At 42.4% G+C, this 20,750-nt stretch overlaps 1 protein-coding gene across 2 annotated transcripts in view; it reads left to right on the top strand.

The window, feature by feature from the left end:
- The window catches only part of PSTPIP2 (proline-serine-threonine phosphatase interacting protein 2), a 62,108-nt gene that overhangs the window by 17,929 nt on the left and 23,429 nt on the right, over nt 1-20,750 (top strand). The window contains exon 2 of one of the 2 annotated variants that reach the window (XM_072829458.1): nt 18,002-18,102. In XM_072829458.1, coding sequence (XP_072685559.1) covers nt 18,002-18,102 — 101 coding nt within the window. Of the gene's footprint in view, nt 1-18,001; nt 18,103-20,480; nt 20,710-20,750 lie in introns of those variants that run through there. The other variant, XM_072829460.1, reaches the window with a different exon arrangement.

The following is a 20,750-nucleotide window of genomic DNA, read 5'->3' as shown; positions in this document are numbered from 1 at the left end:
GAAAGATCAGTGTGGTTTTAGCAGGAAGCAGGCCAGATTCCTGAGAATCAGTTTGACAAAAGCCGACTTGCTGAAATGATCAAGTCACTAAAATCTTGTTTCTAGTAATTACCTAGAAAGCTAAAGCATACTGTGTTACTGAGGGTAGTTTCAAGAATTTTTTAAATTCATAGGTTTTATTATATAGGACAGTTTTAGGTTCACAGAAAAACTGTATGAAAGTATAGAGTTCCCCCCGAACCCCCAGTTTGCCCCATTATTAATACCTTGCGTTAGTGTGGTATGTTGGTTACTCTCGCTGCACCAATAGGGATATATTATCATTAGCTAAAGCCCTTAGTTCATATTAAGGTTCATAGTGTTCTATGGGCTTTGACCAATGCGTGATGTCATATGTCCACCATTATAGTACCATACAGAATAGTTTCATTGACCTGAAAAATCCCCTGTTCATTTTGCCTTCCCTCCTTCTGAACCCCTGACAGCCACTGACCTCTTTATTGTCTGCAGTTTCACTTTTTCCAGAATGTCATGTAGTTGGAATCATACTGAGTGTAGCTTTTTTTCAGATTGGCTTCTTTCACTTAGCAATATGTATTTAAGATTTTCCCATGTCTTTTTGTGGCCAGATACTTTATTTCCTCCTGTTGCTGAATAATATTCCCTAGTATGGGTGAACCACCATTTGCTTATCTATTCACCTACTGAAGGACATCTTGGTTGCTTCTAATTTGGGGCAGTTAAGAATAAAGCTGGTGTAAACATTCATGTGTAGGTTTGTATGGACACAAGCTTTCAACTCATTTGAATTAAAATGTAGCTTCACTGAATCAGATTTATTGGTCCAGTTCAGTCAAATGTTATTTTAACACGTTTCAATCTAAGATACCTGAATATCCTCTGTGCTCAAAATTCATACAAAATGCTCCTTGGATCAGGCCGGCTAAGAAATCAGTATGTTAGAGGAGAAAAGACAGTGGGCTTAAGAGAACATGTGCTGGAAGAAATATTTCCTATTTCTTGGACATTTCCGACATCTACGACATGAGTAAGTCTGAAATTTGAATATGTAAGGCATTCTCATTCCCAAAAGTCATGGACCCAAACTGCAGAAAATCCAAAATACACTGAACTTAGTAGGCTGGCCTCAGTGACATGGCAGTGGTGAAGTTGAAAATAAACTAAAATAAAAAACTTAACTAGATCCAAACAAAAACTTGAACCAAAATAAAGTCCTCAAAGAGGACATAAATTGTCATCGAGTTTATGGAGTCACCAGGGACAAGTAGAAACAAGAGTCACGTATTTCAGGGATTAGGGAAGGCCGAGTCACTGAAACGTGAAGGATGAGTAATTTCTGGAATAAAATGGGTTACTTGGTCTTATTCCTCAGAACTAAAGTTAATCATCCTGAGGTATACATTTAGAAATTACTGCATGTATTTGACTATTGTTGGTTGGGTAACACTTTGTGCATTTATGTATTTCTGTTCATGTTAAGAATATAATTACCACTCAAGCTGCAACCTAGTTCTACGTTCCCTCATTTGTAAAGGGATGGACTTGAGATACAGGGTTGAGCTCTAAGATGCTCTCTAATACAGTAGCGCTCCAAAGCTAGAATACTGTGGGAAAGTCAATACACTCTTTGATCACCTAGAATGTTTAGAACATGGGATATTCTGCTCAATTCTACTTTTTTTTAAAAAAAGGTTTATTTATTTTAGAGAGAGAGTAAGAGAGTGAGCAAGCACAAGTTGGGGGAGGGGCAGAGGGAGAGAGAGAATCCTCAAGCAGACTCCTCACCCAGTGCAGAGCCCAGCGTGGGGCTTGATCTCAGGACCCTGCAGTCCCAACCTGAGCTGAAATCAAGAGTCACGTGCTTAACTGACTGAGCCACCCAGGTGCCCCCAATTCCACTTTCTGATCAATTGATAATTAACTCTGATTCATTTTTTTATTCTAAATGTGTTAGAAATTATAAACCCATTTTCGCCTTGGTGAATCCAAGTCCAGAGACTGAAGGGAATTTTTTTTTTGAGGATTCTTCAGATTAGGTGCTAGGGTTTCAGAAATGGAGATGGAAATGATGGAGGATAATAGGAATGGATGCCCTGAGACCCAATTGATTAAATATATGGATTATTGGAGTATAGGAAAAGGCGTGCAGTTGAGATTTCCCAGTTAGCAGGTGTGGAAGTATGTTCCAGACGTTACTTCTGCAGGGACATGGCTGTTTGTGACTCTTCAGTTACATATCGTCCCAAGAAGACTTAGAGATTTATTCTCCTTTGAGTATCTGTTTTGCCTAGTGGACAGACCAGAGGGATAATAGAGATTAAAGGCCTTTAAAATTGTGTGTAAATGGGGATGTGACATGAAGGGGATTGGAGACTAGTGGGAATGTTTATGGATTGGGCTCAAATTTCCAACCCACGTGGAGCAAGAAGGGATACAAGTCAGCCAGTGCAGTGACTTGGGACATTTCCCTGTGCTTGACCTACTTTGGACTCCTGGCTTAGTTCTGTTATTGGCTTGGACAGTGGTGGTAGTTTGTGGAGTGTTTGATCTGGCTGGCTTTCTTGGCTCTGCTAGCTGACCTGCTGGGGTTTGGAGAAGCACCCTCTCGTTCCCTTGCTCCCCTATTTGAGGGGTGACTTCCAGTTTTAGGTATAACTGAACTTAGTAGGCTGGCCTCAGTGACACTGGCACTCATTCTTCTCTAGGCCCATGCAGTGTCTTGGGCATGTCTGGGGGATTCTCCAGGGGATGCTGTGGACCAGGAGGAGGACTTTTGAGCCTTTATTTTTGAACACTGATTTGTACTTACTTCGGCGGTACATATGCTAAAGGGGAACAATACACCACTGATTTTATCCTGTAGTATAGACACCCATGCCCCTCTCAGGGGTCAACTATAGAGCTTCAACTTATTTTTTATTAACTGGAAAAGTGTTAGTGCTAATATTAGCAGTGCTAATATTAGGGAGGAGAGAGGGAGAGAGATTTGGATCATGTTGGAGGTTAGATGGATAATGTTGAATATTAGCCAGCTTTCTGAACTTTGATATCTCCTAAATCTTGTGCTTTCCATGTTAAATTTAGAGGGATAACCGCCTTTCACAAAGTCATGGTCTCACTGCACATAATAGAAATTAATCTGCAGTAAAATGTGAAGTGGCTTTTCATTTTAAGTTCAGCTTTGTTATAAGGAATCCAGACAGTTCAGAGATAGAGGTTACCACTAATAAGTATGTGGTGTGTTCTTTCTGGACTTTTCTCTTTGTAGTTATATACAACATAGTTAAACATTTTTCGTAACAAGTATGGGCTCCCTTATTATGGGCTCATATGTGCCACTTTCATTTTTCTCACAACAATATATTGTGGATATCTTTTTGTCACTCTAATTCTGTTTTATTCTAATATCTCAGGAACCTTGTGATTTCATTGGGCCCACCTAGATAATCCGGGATACTCTCATCTCAAGATCCTTAACTGCACCTGTAAACTTCTTTTTGTCATATAGGGAAACATATTCATAGGCTCTGGGGCTTAGACAGGGACATCACTTGGGGTCATTATTCAGCCTACCATACTAGTGTTTCTCCACTGTAAAATTACTGCTTTCCCTTTTGTATATAAAGAGTAATTCAGGGATCCCTGGGTGGCGCAGCGGTTTGGCGCCTGCCTTTGGCCCAGGGCGCGATCCTGGAGACCCGGGATCGAATCCCACGTTGGGCTCCCGGTGCATGGAGCCTGCTTCTCCCTCTGCCTGTGTCTCTGCCTCATTCTCTCTCTCTCTCTCTGTGACTATCACAAATAAATAAAAATTAAAAAAAAAAAAGAGTAATTCATGTAATTATATAAAATGAAAAATTTTAAAGATTTTACTTATTTATTTGAGAGAGAGAGAGAGCAAGTGTACAAGTGGAGGGGAGGGCCAGAAGGGAGAGGGAGAAGCAGACTCTTTGCTGAGCAGGGAGCCTATTGGGGAGCTCAATCCCAGAATCCTGGGATCATGACTTGAGCCAAAGGCAGAAGCTTAACCAACTGAGCCACCCCAGTGCCCCTAAAGTAATATAAATTATATAAAATAATGAATATCTTAGGGGAGATACTTTTAAATTGTGTAAATATATTGCTTTCCTCAAACTTTTATCCATTAATTTTAATATCCACTGGTGATTCTTGCCTGAATCAATTATTACTGGAGTGGTTGTTAATTATCATTAAAAATTTTAACAGCTTTATTGAGGAATAATTGACATGGAATAAACTACCTGTGTTTTACGTAGACAGTTTCGCAGGTGTTCACTTGTGTCTATCACCCATGAAACCATCCCCACAGTTAAGTTTGGGAACCTGTGCATCATCCCCCAAGGTTTGCTTACATCCCTTTGAAATTCCTCCTCCTCAGCCTCTCCCCAGGCAAAAACTGATCTGTTTTTTGTCCCTAAAGCTTGGCTGCATTTTCTAGAATTTGTATAATTGAAGTACGGTAAGTACTCTTTTTTTGTTTTTTTGGCCTGGCTTCTTTCATTCACCATAATTATTTTGAGATTCATCCATGTTGTATTAATAGCTCATTCTTTTTTAATGATTAAACAATATCCCATTTTGTGGACATGTCACAGTTTATCCATTGGTCTGTTGATGGATATTTGAGTTTACAGTTTTCAGCTGTGACAACTAAAGCCACTATGACCATTCATGTACAAGTCTTGTAGGATGATTTTCTGATTCCATCTATATAATAAAGTTGGGATTCTACTGTAAGGAAGAGCTTTCTCTCTTCTCTCTCTCTCTCTCTCTCTCTCTGTTAGTATGCACATGTGGGTTCTTATTTTATTCAATGGGTTATAACATAATACCATCACAATTTACCTTGATGCTCCAATTTTTCTAGATTTGGATAGCAAGGAGCCCCTCTAAACTGAATCGTGTGTCCTAGATCTTGTGTCCTTTGGAGAGATTCCCATCATTCTTTGAGTACTCCTTGCTTTCTGGGACAAGATGTTACAGGTTTAATAGCTAATTTCTCTGCCCTAGTCCTGGAAGCTGCTGTTTTTCCAGAGAGCTCTGATTCCTTTTAGTAGAGAATGGGATTTAGAAACCATGGGTTTCATGCTCTGGGTGTGCTTATTGCTACCTGGAATTCCTTGTTTCTAGGCTCTCTCAACAGAGTGAGAAAATACATGTATGCATAATGATATCTCCAATTCCGTTCCCCCACTTGCTGTATTTTATCCAGTGGATAAAAATTTTGCTTTGTAGCATTTGCCAGTTGTCATGGTGTAAGAACTCCCTCCGTGGCCAGTTTCTTTTTTTTTTTTTTCTTTTCTTTCGTGGCCAGTTTCAAACCACTAACATGACATTACTGAACAGGGAGCTAAGAAGAGATGTGCTGAATTGGTCCTCACTGGGGTGAGCCAGCTCTAGTATGCCACTGTTCCCTTTCCTAGGGGAAACCTGGCTCCCATTATCCACAATATATTTACTCATTTACTCAGGACCTAAGACACATAGAAGGTAGTTTCAGAATTACTAACTGATACCATTGCGAGAAATAAGCTAGAGTTTAATGTGTCTACTTATTTCGGCCTTCTGCTGAGATCCCATTGTCAGAATAGGGTGTACAAAAGTGATTCGGGTTGATTGATTGTACCTCTCTCTCCTTCGGTGTGGTGATTTTATTCATTCAAATGAAGTTAGGTTTGTTTCTTTCTCTTTGTTTCCCCTCTCAAGGTTTCTCCCTTACTTGCATATGTTTCCAGCATTTCCTACTACGTAAAATGTTAACAAATTTCAAAAGTGAGAACAACTTAAAAAATGTGTGCCCAGAGATGCATCACCTTCTCCCACTCCTTCTATCCCAATTCCACTCTTCTCTTGTCCACTCTGATCCCAATTACCCCTTGTAAGTGACTAATTTAATTAATTTCTGGTTTATTTTTTTTCCATGTTTCTTTTTGTACAAATGAACAGCTAAAATATATTTTCTCCTTTTCGATTCTTTCTTATGCAAAAGGCAGTATACTGTACAGGATGGCCACAAAAACTGGAAACGTGTATGTTATTGTTTTATTTTTTTATAACAAAACTCCTTGATTACTTCTGTGGCATGCTAATGATAGATTTATTGCATTAAAATCAGAAACATGAGTCCCTTGAAGCAATGCAAAGGTGCCTTGTGGGGATTGATAGAAATGCTGTATTAATAAGCTACATTTGGGGCTCCTGGGTGGCTCAGTCATCTGCCTTCTGCTCAGGTCATGAGCCCAGGATCCAGGGATTGAGCCAACTTCTCCCTCTCTCTCTCTCTGCAGATCCCCCTGCTTGTGCTCTCTCATTCTCTTGCTCTCTGTGAAATAAATAAATAAAATATTAAAAAACTGCCATGTTCATAGCAGTTTTGCACAACACATTGAACTATGCATTGCCAATCAAAGACAACATGTTCAACATACCATATGATGTCATCACTTTGTAATGTAATAACAATGAATCATTTATTATGTAGTATTTGTCTGTGTCTCCAGACTTTGTGACCACACTGCAGCAACCCTCTTGCCCTTTGCTTTCTTCACTTTAAAAAATATAGGCTGGAAGCCACTCTGTATCAGTTTCTCAGTGATAGTTCTCATTCTTTTTTATAGGTGCATAGAACTTGATTGTGTGGATGTACCACCGTTTTTCAACCACTCTCCTATGTATGAACATTTGGGTTGTTTACGAAATTTTGTAATTGCAGACAGCACTTCATTGAATAACCTGTACATATATGAGCTTTGGTTTTGTTGGAGGTGTGTCTTCAGGGTAAATTCCTAGACGTAGGATAGGTGGATCAAATCACATAAACACACATGTGATTTGGTTAGATATTGCTGAATTCCCTCTCCTAGAGTTTGACATGATTTTCGTTCTCACCAGCAATGTGTGAAAGCAACTGTTCCCACAGTCTTGTCAACTAAATATGTTTCCTGCTTATTAATTTTGTCATTCTGATGGGTGAAGTTGTTTTCATTTACATTTCTCTTTTTTATAGCTGAGGTTGTATATTTTTCTATATATTTAAGGAATACATACACATATAATAAATCATCTGTTCTGTATTTCTTGCCCATTTTCTGGTTCATTTTCCTTTACTTTTATTTTATTTTAGAGAGTTATTTATTTATTTTAGAGAGAGAGAGAGAGTACAAGAGGGAGGGGTAGAGGGAGAGAGAAAGAACCTCAAGCAGATTCTGCTCTGAGTGTGGATCCCCACACAGGGCTCAATCCCACGACCCTGAGATCACCACCTGGGCCAAAACCAAGTTAGACGTTTAGCCAACTGTGCCACCCAGGCACTCCATCCTTTTCCATCAATTTTAAAGAATTATTTATATATTAGGGATATTAGCCCTTTGGCTGTGATTTTATTGCAAGTATTTTACCTCTGTCAGTTTCATGTTGTTTATTATTATTTTTTGCTATGAAAAAGTTTATTCTTAGGTGGTCAGATGTATAAGTTTTTTATTCCATTGCATTTGGATTTTATGTGATAGTTAGAAAACCTTTTGGAGTGTTTACTTCTAGTACTTGCCAGCCAGTTTCATGTTTTTACTTTGAGATCTCTGATCCATTTTTAATTTATTCTTGTGCACAGTGTGATGTTTGGATCTATTTTTAAATCATTTTTAAAATGGCTAACAGTTGTCCCAGCACCACTTATGAAAAAGTCCATTTTTGCCCCAATGATGTGAGATACTAGCTTTAGCATATATTATATTTCCACGTGTACTTGCATCTATTTCTGGACTTTATAATCTATTCCTCTGGTCTGTTTGTTTATGCACTAGCCTCATAGTGTGTTAATTATGGAGGCTTTATATGTTTAACTATCTGGTAGGGCAAGCTTCGCTTCAGAACTTTTCCTTCTCAGTATTTTCTTGGCCATTTTTGCAGTTTTATGATTTCCATATGAACTTTGTTTAACCACATATGAAAAAATTTGTTGGCATTTTCATTGGGATAGCATTACAATTATAAATTAACTAAGAATGGGCATTTTAAGGACTGTGAGCCATCCTATCCAAAAACAATGAATATCTTTCCATTTGTATTATATCGTCTGCAAGTAGAGATGTATTCTTTCACAGTTCTGGAAGTCAAAAGTCCCAAATCAGCATCACTAAGATGAAATCAAGGTGTCAGAAGGGCCATACTCTTTCTTGTCGGGAAGAATGTGTTGCTTTTCTTTCCCAGCTTCTGGTGGCTCTTGGCATTTTTTGGCCTGTGACATATCACTCCAATCTTACCTCCGTGGTCATCTGGTCTTTCCTCTGTGATGTCAAATCTCCCTCTATTCCCTCTTAGGAGAACATTTGTGATTACATTTAGGGTACACCCTAATAATCCTGGATAATCTCCCCCATTTCAATATTCTTAATGTAATCATAGCAACAGACTTGTTTTCCATAGATGATAAAATTCATGGAGTCCAGGGATTAAGACCTGGGGTCTTTGGGGTCTATTATTCAGCCTACCACAGGCATCTATGGACAAAATCATGATTTTTCTGTCTAGATTTACTACAATGTTTTATTAGGTTAATAAATTTCCTAATACTAAACCAATTTTGCATTCCTGGAATAAATCCCACTTAGTCATATTACATTCTCTCTTTAATGTGGCATTGGATTATTTTTGCTAATATCTTATGAAGATTTATTATTTATTTATTTATTTGAGAGAGAGCAAGCCTCAGGAAAAGGGGAGGGGGAGGGGCAGAGAGCGAGACAATCTCAAGCAGACTCCCTGCTGAGCTTGGGGGGGGGGGCGATCCCATGACCCTGAGATCTTGGCCTGACCTAAAACCAAGAGTTGGATGCTCACTGCCTGACCACTCAGGTGTCCCTATTTTTGCTAATATTTTATTTAGAATAATTTGATTACTGTTTATAAGTGATGTTGGTCTATAACCATTAAGTTTAAGTATTGTGTTATACTTGCTTTACAAGGTGAATTAGTACATTTTCTTTCATTTCAAATCAATTTTGGACCTTAGGAATACTTTTTTTTTCCTGATGGCTTAGTGGAATTCCATTCTCCTATGAAAACATCCAGTTCTGTTGCTTTTTTCTGCTTCTTGATTACTTTCTATTTCTTCTATGGAAATCTACCTGTTTAAACTTTCTATCTGAAATGGGGTCAATTTTTTTAAGTTGTATTATCAGAATAGGTTAATTTGGTCTTTTTAAAAAATGTCTTCTAAGTTTACAGTCTAGAGAAATCTGTTACCTCAATATTAAAAAATATATATATTCTATATTTTCTTCTTACATATTTATGAATTCCATGCTTAGACCATTACTTAATCAGGTATTTATTTTAGAGTATGATGTTAGAAAGGGCTCTATATTTAGTTTTTGGCAAAATGGAGTCATTGTCACAATAACACTTATTGAATAAGCCATCCCTTGCTTTCTGGTTTCAAATGCTTCCCTTATCATATATTAAATCTCCTGTGTACCTAAGACCATTTCTGGACTGTTGTTTGTATTTTATTTACTGGATTATCAATTCTCAATGTCAGTACCACACTTAAAAATTTTTTTTGTTACTTTATACTGTTTCTCATATGGTAGGGTAAGTCCTTACTCATTTCTTACTTATGTTTTTAACATTTTCTAGGCTACTTTCATTCATCTGTTCTTTTTAGGTGGGCTTTGGAATGAAGTTAAATTTAAAGAAAAATCCCATTAAGATCTTGATTTTGACTGAAATTATTTTAACTTTATAGATTTACTTGAGGAGAATGGAATCTTTCCAATATTAGATTTTCCATCTCGGACTAGGGTGTATTTCTAGACATATTGTGAATTTTATCTTTTTTTTTGGTAATGTTTTATAGTCTTCCTTCAAAAAGACTTATTCCTAGGTATTTTATATGTTTTGTTCCTATGTGAATAGGATTTTGTTTCAAGTTATGTTCTTAAGTGGTTATTGTTGACATATACAAAAACTAATGCTTTAAAAGAAATAATTCAGTTCCTAGCTTTTCACTTAATAAAATAGAGGGTTTTCCAACTAGATACTTGTATCATCTAGAAATAATGGCAGTTTCTGATACTTTTTGCCTGTCTGGAGTGAGAGAGTGGGAAGGGTGTGGTGGTGAAGGACATTTATAGGACTTTAGAGCTTTGTATAACCTTTTTTTTCTTTCAATTTTTACCGTGGAAGCCCTGAGGGTGTCTAGGGACAGTAGCCCATTGCTGTTCTGGTCTTCATGTCCTTGCTAGGAGCCTGCTGCTGGGTGGAGTCCTCACCAGTTGTGGCTTTGGCACAAAAGTTAGAATCAGCTGCTCTGCTTGCATTCAGAGCAGGGCAGGGCACTGGCTGGGTTCCCATGGCCTTCAAACACCCAGCTGATTTTCCATGGTTGCTTCAGTTTCAGCCCTTGCTGATCTGAGCTTGAGGGTTTCCTAGGGCTTTGCTGGGAAAGTTTGTGGAATTTTTTCTGTTTTTCATGGGTGGGAATACTGGCTTCCATTCTCTGCCCATCTAGCCCCATTAGCTTTTCTTTTCTTTTTTTTTTTTTTAATTTTTATTTATTTATGATAGTCCAACAGAGAGAGATAAAGAGAGAGAGAGAAGCAGAGACATAGGCAGAGGGAGAAGCAGGCTCCATGCACAGGGAGCCCGATGTGGGATTTGATCCCAGGTCTCCAGGATCGCGCCCTGGGCCAAAGGCAGGCGCTAAACCGCTGCGCCACCCAGGGATCCCCCCATTAGCTTTTCATAGGACAGAAATTCCTACAAATTTCCAGCTCCCTCTTGGAGCCCTTCCCTACTTTCTATTGTTGTTATGGATCTCATTTGTTATTTTACTGAGGCCTGGGAACACGTGGGAGAGAAACAAGACCTCAAAAAAAAAAAAAAAAAAAAAAACAGAAGATCTTGCCACCTTATTTAAGGGATGGAGGTAGAGAAAAAGACTTCAGATTATAAATGTGATATAAATATTTTATAGAAAGTTTAGAAAATACAGAAATGTGGTAAAAATAGAATTGCTCTCCTTTTTTTCCTTATTAAACATTTTATTTATTTATTTGAGAGAAAGAAAGAGAGAATGGGGGGATGCGCAGAGGGAGAAGTATAGAGAGAATCTCAAGCAGACTCCTCCTCACTGAGTGTGAAGCGCGACATGGGGCTGGATCCCACAATCCTGAAATCATGACCTGAGCCGAAACCGAGTCAGGTGCTTAACCAACTGAGCCACCCAGACCCCCAGAAGAAAATTGCTTTGAACATTTTGGTGCACATCTTTCCAATCTTTTTTTTTTTTTTCCTGATGCAGAGATTTGGCATCACACTCTTTCTTTTTCTTTCTTTCTTTCTTTCTTTCTTTCTTTCTTTCTTTCTTTCTTTCTTTTCTTTCGATTTTATTTATTTATTTAAGAGAGAGGGAGCAAGAGAGAGAAAGCATGGAAGTTGGGGTGAAGGGAGGAGGAGCAGACTCCCTACTGAATGGGGAGCCTGACTTGGGGCTCCATCCCAGAAGCCTGGGATCATGACCTGAGCCAAAGGCAGACACTTAACCAACTGAGCCAGCCAGGAGCCCCACACAGTTACTTTCAAATGTATTTTCAGTTGAGTCAGAGTTGCCTTTTTAATTGACCTGCTGACTTATAGGAGGGACATTTCAGTATGTAAAAATGGATCCAAGTCAGATAGAGCTGGGGATGTGTGACTGAAAATTGGAGGAGGTGTGTGTGTGGGGGACCTTGTGGGCTTGCACAGCACAGCTGGAGTGGGAACTGGGGTGGGGTCCATTCTTGCCTTCAGAGTCCCCCATTATGGCTTAAGAGAAACCTTAAAGACACAAGCATGATATGATTTTGACTTTAGGTTTTAGGAACACATGGATGAAAATGGCAATTTCCATTATCCCTTGTTGAGGTCTCTCTGACACCTTTCCAGCTTCCACCTCTGATGATGACATACTTAATTTTGAATAGCTAACAGGCTACATTTATTTCACTGTTGTCTGCTTTCAGTAAAAAAGTTCACATGGGTCCAAATACATAGGCTTTTTTGTTCATGTGGCCTGGTCTTGAGAAATTCAAACATGTCTCTCTTCATTCCGTCAGTTTATGAAGCACTTGAGAAACTCTAAAGCATAGTATCTCACTTAATCCTTACAATATTCCCTATTTTACGGCCTTGTAAATTAGCACGAAGGGAGACAGTTCTTTTTTTTTTTTTTTTTTAATTTTTATTTATTTATGATAGTCACACACAGAGAGAGAGAGAGAGGCAGAGACACAGGCAGAGGGAGAAGCAGGCTCCATGCACCGGGAGCCCGACGTGGGATTCGATCCCGGGTCTCCAGGATCGCGCCCTGGGCCAAAGGCAGGCGCCAAACCGCTGCGCCACCCAGGGATCCCAGGGAGACAGTTCTTAGGTCAAGGTTACATAGCTGGTGCAGTAGGATTTGAACTCAAACCCAAGTGTGGCATTAAAGCCTGGGTGTGTCCATGTAGAATTGCTGGGTGGGAGCAGGGTGCCTGTCCATGGAGTCCCCCACTCTCCACCTGGGGGTTGTAAATTGCAGCCCCACGTTGGGTGTAGAGATTATTTATTTATTTATTTATTTATTTTTTATTTTTAAAGGTTTTATTTATTTATTCATGAGAGACACACAGAGAGAGGCAGAGACACAGGCAGAGGGAGAAGCAAGCTCCATGCAGGGAGCCCAATGTGGGACTTGATCCTGAGACTCCAGGGTCACGCCCTGAGCTGAAGGCAGGCACTCAACTCCTGAGCCACCCAGGCATCCCTAGAGATTACTTAAAAACAAACAAAAAAAAATCTTTAGAGTTGCTGTGAAGTGGACTGACAGAAAGTTAGCTATGATTCTTGTCTCCCAGGAAGAAAAGCTATATGGCTAAGTGGTTTATGAATAGAGACTTGGACTCTCAGTTTCTTGTCCTATAAATGAACATAACAACAATACCTGTGTCATAAGATGGTTATGAGAATTAAACAGGACATTCCACACATAATAGTCATTTGCTATTTGGAATGCAGCCAGAATTCAATGTATATTAGACCTAATTATTGATATTAATTCACAATAATTAATCCGTATTAGCTGATGAGGTGAGCTGGAACCATTTGGTTTTACCTCTTTGGGTAAAAGAGATGGGAAGGTGAGTAGGAAAGCAAGGTCCAGGTTGAGAGCACAGGGAGGTAGGAGGAAAACCTTGGTCTTTATCCTGAATCTGCTGTGGCGGGACAGCTCTTAATGAGTGAGAGAGATTTGGATATTATTGTGGGTTAAGGGTTAAAATCTTGCATTGTGGTTGGAGGCAGTGATAAGGAGACTCTCACTTCCTAGTGTCTTATTCTCTCCAGCTGTAAAACGGGGAACTAGCTCCGGTTTACCGACCGGGCTGTGACCCTGTCCTGCAAAGTGCAGCCCGTGTGCGTCTATGCCCAGGTCGGGGACCAAGGGCAGCTTATGTACTGAAGGCCAAGTCGGCAGCCCCGCCCCGTTCGCCCGCGGACTCTGGCTCGTAGGAGGCGTCAATGCCAATTTGCATCTTTTACTCAAAATGGGAGGTTTCAAAGTGAAGCTCAGACCGAGGAGTCTTTACCTGCCCTCTCTCCGCGCCGGTTCCGCAGCCGTGGTCCTGCCACCCCAGGCTGCCAGGTCTCTAGCTTCCCGGGCAGGTCCTGCTTTTCTCCATGTTCAGCTCCTCTGCGCAGGACCCTCGTGGCTCGTTTGTCTTTTGTCATTTCTGTGCAGCAGTTCTCAAACAGCATTGAGCTCAGGACCAGGAGGTCTGGCTGGGACCCGGGGGTGGTGGTGGGGGGCTGCCTGGCAGGTTCTGGCGCCGGTGGTCCTGGGAGCCCCACTTGGAGAAACTGTGTGAGGCAGACACCCGAGGGGGTGGTGAGGGGGTGCCACACACGGCCAGACGTGGGGACACTCTGGCGCAGCACCTGTCACTCAGATGGTTGCGTGGAGGCCACAGGTGCTCTTTGCTTCCCCGCTGCCTTCATGCCTTTCCATCTCTTTTACCCACATGGTTCCAGCTCACCTTATCAGCCCATATGGATTATTGTGAATTAATATTAATAATTAGGTCTCATGTACGGAAGCCATATGGTGGAAAAGGAGCCTGGAAATAAGTTCTCAGAGGCCCCTGCAGCCCGGGGCTCAGCTCTGGGTGGGAAGGAGTCGTGCATGTGCCTGGACTGAGTGAGTGAAAGCAGACCAGAGTGTTAGATCTGGGCTGGGGGGCTGTGGACAGTGGAGTTACCCTCCACCAGGCAGCCCACAGGCAGGCCAGCCAGACTGTTATTACTGTTCTTTCGTTCTCATGCCTGCTGATGTGGCATACGTGTGCTCACTGCTGGATCTGACAAATTTTTTGTCTTAAAAAATTGAAGGGCTTCTGTGGTTAAAGGACTAACCCATTGGTTGGAACTTGAATGCTGTTTACTTCTGTATAATTTGAGCATTATGAAGCCTTACGTTCTGGGTTTTGAGGAGGTTTGTTGGGTGCTTGGATGCTTGTTTGTTGGGTGCTCTCCCTTCTTTATTGTCTCCCTGCCTCAGCCGGGACTTCAAGGCTAGGTCCACTTCCAGGGCTTAGTCAGTATTCCTTCTACTGACTATCTCCCACCCATTCTCCCTCTGAATCCTTATCCTTATCCTTTTTTTTTTTTTTTTTTTTTGCCTTTGGATTTTATTGAGGAGTAATCTACATAAGAGAAAATGCTCAGGTCAGTGAGTTTTGAAAACTGCATACATCTGTACAACCCACATCTCTCTAGGAAGATCTTGATAGGAATGCGGGTCACATGGGTGTATGCTTTTCCATCATTCCAGGAAGTTCCCTGAAGGGCCCTTCCCACTCCACCCTCAGTTTCTCTCCTGGCTCAGGTAGTCACTGTTATTTATTTTCCCATAGAAATAAGTCCTAGGACTGCCTGCCTGTCCTAAAATGCCATGTGAATGAGACTGCACAGCAAATACTTTTTGTATCTGGCATTTTCCACTGGCATAATGTCTTTGAGATCCATCCATGGGGTTTCATGAGTCAGTAGTTCTGTCTTTTTATTGCTGAATAGTATCCCACTGTATGAATATACCACAAATTGTTTACCATTCATCAGATGTTAGACATTTGGATTGTTTATAGTTTTGAGTTATTGTGTCTAACACTCCTGTGAACATTCTCCTGTTCACTCCTATGAACATTATGTGAACATTCTCGTGCAAGTCATTTTGTGGACATACGTTTTCATTTCACTTGGATAAACACTTAAGGGTGGAACTCTGGCTCATAGGGTATGTGTATGTTTATCTTCTTGAGAAATCGTCATTTTTCAAAATGTACCATTTTTCTACTCCGATCAGCAATGCATGAGAGTTCTGGTAGTTCAGCATTCCTGCCTACATTCAAATGCTGACATTTTAATTTTAGCTGTTCTAGTGGGCACAGAGTCAATATTACTGTGACTTTAATTTGAATTTCCCTAGAAGGTAAGCAATTTTTTTTAAAGATTTTATTTATTTATTCATGAGAGACACACACACACACACACAGAGGCAGAGACACAGGCAGAGGGAGAAGCAGACGCCATGCAGGGAGCCCGACGTGGGACTCAATCCCAGGTCTCCAGGATCACGCCCTGGGCTGAAGGCAATGCTAAACTGCTGAGCCACCTGGGCTGCCTGTAAGGAATTTTTCATGAACATTTTGGCCAATGGAATATCTTTTATGAAGCGTCTTTTTTTTTTAAGCTTTATTTATTTATTTTAGAGTCAGAGAGTGAGTGGGGGGAAGCCAAAGGGAGAGGGTGAGAGAGAATCTCAAGTAGACTCCCACTGAGCACGGAGTCCCATACGAGGCTCCATCCCACAACCCTGAGATCATGACCTGAGCTGAAACCAAGAGTCAGACGCTCAACAGACAGAGCCATCCAGGTACCCCTAGGAAGTGTCTTTTTATGAAGTGGCTTTTCAAAAAAAGATTTTATTTATTTATTTATGAGAGACACACAGAGAGGCAGAGACACAGGCAGAGAGAGAAGCAGGCTCCATGCAGGGAGCCTGATGCAGGACTTGGTCCCAGGATCCCGGGATCATGATCTGAGCCAAAGGCAGACACTCAACCACTAGGCCACCCAGGGGCCCCTGGAGTCTGTTTTTTTCTTCTCCTTGGATGTGTGTCTGGGTGGAACACAAGAGGTATTTTTACCCTGCAGAATTTTACTGTAAACCTTTGGGGTGCATCATATGAAGGTAGATGTTTTAGTTGTATGTGAATGTGTGTGCAAGAGTGGCCCAAGACTTGGAAGAAGCTGCAGGAACTTGCCGTAAAGTTGGGGCAGCAAAGTTTCGCATGTGGTGGATTCCGAACAGCAAATTCAGAAGCTGGGTGCTCCGAGAGCCCAGGGCAGCGGTATCAGGGCTACTCAGAGGAGGCTTCCAGAACACTCAGGGGCCGAGGGACTGAATTTGGATTCAGGAGGGGATAATGTAAATACTGTGTTAGGGTTGCTGCTGAGCGCTGCATTGCAGGTGACAGAAGCCAACCTGGCTGAGACAGAAGAGAAATGAAGCTTTGGTGGCTATTTCTTTAGGCTTCTTGAGACCTAAATCTGTGCTGGGACAACAACCAGAACTCATAGAATTAGAGGTATTTCTTACTTAGATTGAATTATGTGCCCGTGTGTAAAATTGACTATGCCGATAATAATCCATCTTTAAAAATGCAGTGTGAGTTACAGCCAGTTAGGTTTCTAAATGCCGTGTTGAAATCAGCCTCGAGCCTTGGTCCTGCTGGATCTTTCTGGGACCCTGTCTTGGAGACCAGGCCATGCAAGTGGCAGCAAAAGGAAGAGAGAAATTCTGTTTCTCCAATGCCCAGGGCTGAGTAGAGAGGTGTCTTCAGGAGTCTCCCAGGACCCCCCAACAGCAAGGTGGTACCTCCCTGAGCTGGCTGGGGGCTGGGAAGGGGTGGTGGCCTGGGCTGGGCTGGGGGTGGGTGTGTTCAGAGCTCCCCAGGGCACAACCCAGGGCAGCTTCACCAACTGCCTTAAGGAACTGGAGTCTGAAACAGGCAGCCTATTGTATGCATTTGGAGGTAGAAACCCAGAACCAGCCTCATTAGGGGACACTTTAGGGGATGTTCTTTAGGCCCTGATTTGTTGGTTTGAGGAGTGGAGGGACTTTGATTTAAAAAATGTACTGCCTCTGGGGCAACTGCTTGCGGGACTTAGATCGCTTCCTACAACCTCAGAGCAGCACAGTAGGATAAAATAAGTATAAATTGCTAATTTAAAATGAAAAAAAAAATCCTATTCTCCTTCTGCTCCCCTTTCCCCCAAATTGGGGTCAACCAGTGACCATGTGATGGATCACACTGGTTCCCCTTTGTGTTTCCTAGTGGGAAGCGATCCCCCTTTCCACTCCTGGGGCCTGGCTTCTGGCTCAGAGCTTCCTGCCCTTTAACAGGGATACCCTCCACCCTCGATCAGGCTTGTTGGCTGCGGGAAGAGGCGTCAGTGTCCAGCTCTGTGGCAAATCTAAGGACAGAGGGAAAACCGTGTCGCCCTGGTTAGGGCGGCCCTGCGTTGGGAGGAGGCCTCCATGAAGTGGGAGTTCCTGCGCCCTGCCCTGGTCTGACCCATACCCGGGGTTGGGGGGCCCACAGTGGGACCCACAGGGGCCCGGCCAGCTCCCTCATCTATGTACTCTCCATGTCCTGTTACTTTCTGTTTCGTGGCCCTCCCATTTCATAACTTTGACAATTTTCCCATGGCCGCATGCACTCTGACTTCTTCTATTTTGTTCTCTTTGGTCACAACTGTCTGGTTGGTGAAGCACTTCAGAAACTTCCCAGCTCCGGCTTCCCCCTGTGCTCTGCCCTGTGCCCCCTTCAGGCTCGGGGTGGTCATCCTGCCTCTGCTCTGACACCATGTCCTCTGTCCCCAGAGCTCAGACATCCTCAGCACCGCGGGCTACGACTGCATCATCCAGCACCTGAACAACGGCCGGAAGAACTGCAAAGAGTTTGAAGACTTTTTAAAAGAAAGGTACTTGCTCTTCTTCCTCGAAGGTGGAGGGGAAGCCGAAACACTCCCACCCACAGGAACAATTTACAACTTTCTGTTTCTTTTTCGGGGTTCACAGGCCCTCTGCTCTGGGTTATGGAATGATACCCACGGTGTAAATGGTTAGGTGTGTCCTAAAGGCCTTAGGAATCATCAGCTTGAGAGATGAGGTTTATAAATGAAACGGCAAATGAAATAGAGTAAAATGTGAAGTGGGGTGATATGCAGAGCACTTACGACCTCACGGGAGGGGGAGATCATGGAAGACGAGTCAATAAAGGAAAATATATGGAAATAAAAAATTATTAAATATATTTTTTAAAGATTTTATTTATTTATTTGAGACAGAGAGTGTGTGAGCATAAGAAGGGGGAGAGGCAGAGGGAAAGGGAGAAGCAGACTCCCCGCCGAAAACTGAGCCACCCAGGCACCCCCAAATTATTAAATACTTATGTTTTTAGTATATGGTCACTTTTCTCCAGGAGTTTTACTTTTAATATTTATTTATTTATTCATGAGAGACATACAGAGAGAGGCAGAGACATGGGCAGAGGGAGAAGCAGGCTCCCCGCAGGGACCCCGATGTGGGACTCGATCCTGGATTCTAGGATCACGACCTGAGCTGAAGGCAGGCACCCAACCACTGAGCCACCCAGGGATCCCACTCCAGGAGTTTTATAGCAAAAGAAACCAGTCCCATGTTGTCCGATTTTGGGGAAGAATCTGCTGGCATGAGATCAGTGTCAGACACACATGCCCTGGGTGTGGGGGTCTGAGGCCTTGGATCCAGTGGCCTGCCTGGTCTCTGGGCTTCCTTTCTGCTCGTAGGAGGCTGCTGTCATGAAGGGAGCACGCACTCCTCCCCTGTGTCCCATGCAGAGATGACTCCCATGAAGGAGCACAGCCCTCATCAGGTTTTGGGAGCCTAGCCTTTCCTCCTGCTCTGTGAGTGGGAAGTGCTCATGGTGTCTGGGGCCTGGTCTGCTGAGTCTGGACCAGGGTCTCATATTGCTGACCCGTTCTCCTTGGGTCTTGAACATTATTTCTTTGAGCTGCTGTAAATTCCAGGCAGAACCCTGGCCTATTTGGGGTTTGGACAGGCTGGAGGCAAAACCTGCAAACACAAGGGTGAAGGTAACAGCGGTCTGTCATATATTGCTATTTTGAGTTCACTAGATATAATGCACAAACATTTATAAAATTTCATAAATTTGTAAATATTTTGTGATTAGGTGGCTAACCACGCACAAATGTAGTGTCCCATGCTGCTCTGGAATGCTGTCTTTCTCGTATCTGTCTGGCTGGAGCCCAGGCTCTGGCTCAGTATGTGCTCTCCAATGATTGGTCCCCAGTAAGTCCTGGATGACTCACTGTAACACAAGTAAATAACAAAACAGTAACCATCCTTCAGTAAGTTGAAAATTCACCTAGTTTACCCTTCTGTCAGCTGGAAAGGCATGATGATGACAGTCACCAGGAACATCTGAGCAGCTGAATGCTAATCGTATATGGAGCACTTGCCTCGTGCTACCATCTTTGTTGCAGCATCTCTGTCAACATAGCATTGGAGTTCAGCATCCCTTCAAAAATTTCTCTTTGACTCATGTTGACTGCACGAGGTGTTATTTATGTTTCCTTTGCATGGAAGAGCAGTTTTTAAAATGTTTTCATTTATTTTATTTGAGAGAGAGAGAGAGAGCGCGCGCGTGCAAGCATGGGGAAGGGCAGAGGGAGAGGGAGAGAGACTCTCAAGCAGACTCCCAGCTGAGTGTGCAGCCTGACACAGGGCTCAACCTCACCATCCTACAATCACGACCTGAGCTGAAACCAAGAGGGGGTGCTTAACTGACTGAGCCACCCGGGCACCCCGGAAGAGTACTTTTTTGAATGAAGTTGGATTATCAACTTACCATAGGAATCTAGAAAGTGACAGCTCCAGAAGTATCACAGACACAGACCCTGTGTTTTTGACTTATCAGTGCTGGCCAGAAGGGCAAGGGACTAAACTTTCTGGGAGGATATGCTTGGCCTTTGCACACAGCTGTTCTTTCCCACCCTTTACTTTCTATTTCATAATTCTCACTCAGTACACCTACTCTCTCTGTTCCCACCAGAGTTTATTAGTATGCTTTTAGTGTCTCCACCTCGACATCTTTACTCCATCATTTCCTCACCCGGATGTTCTCTTCATCCTTCAAAGTCCAGGTCAAATTCCCACCCCTCCCCTCCCCCTCCCTCCCCTCTTCCTCCCCCCTCCCCACTCACCCCCTTTTCTCCTCCCCCTCTTCCTCTCCCCTTTTCCCCCCTCCCCCCTTCTTCCCTTTAGGAAGAATTCTACAGAACATTCCAGTCTGAGGTCTTCTACTGGTTAATAATGAAATGAACCTGTTTTGTCACTGGTACCTCAAGCCCATGGGCTCTCTCATCCCTTGAACCCCAGGTTGGGCCAGCTGACATACTGAGCTACCAATAGGAGCAGGAAATGAGGACTAGAAAAATGAGGATGATCATCTTGCAGCGTAGCTAAGGGGCGATTAAATGAGATTATATTAATAGCTGCCAATTATTGAAGGCTTGCCAGATACCCATGTAAGCTACCATATATTTTGTACATATTATCTCATTAGTTT

This window comes from Canis lupus, chromosome 6 (assembly GCF_048164855.1).
Source record: "Canis lupus baileyi chromosome 6, mCanLup2.hap1, whole genome shotgun sequence".
Lineage (NCBI taxonomy): Eukaryota > Metazoa > Chordata > Mammalia > Carnivora > Canidae > Canis > Canis lupus.
Note: the sequence above shows the minus strand (reverse complement) of the source record. Positions and strands in the feature narration are given on the sequence as shown.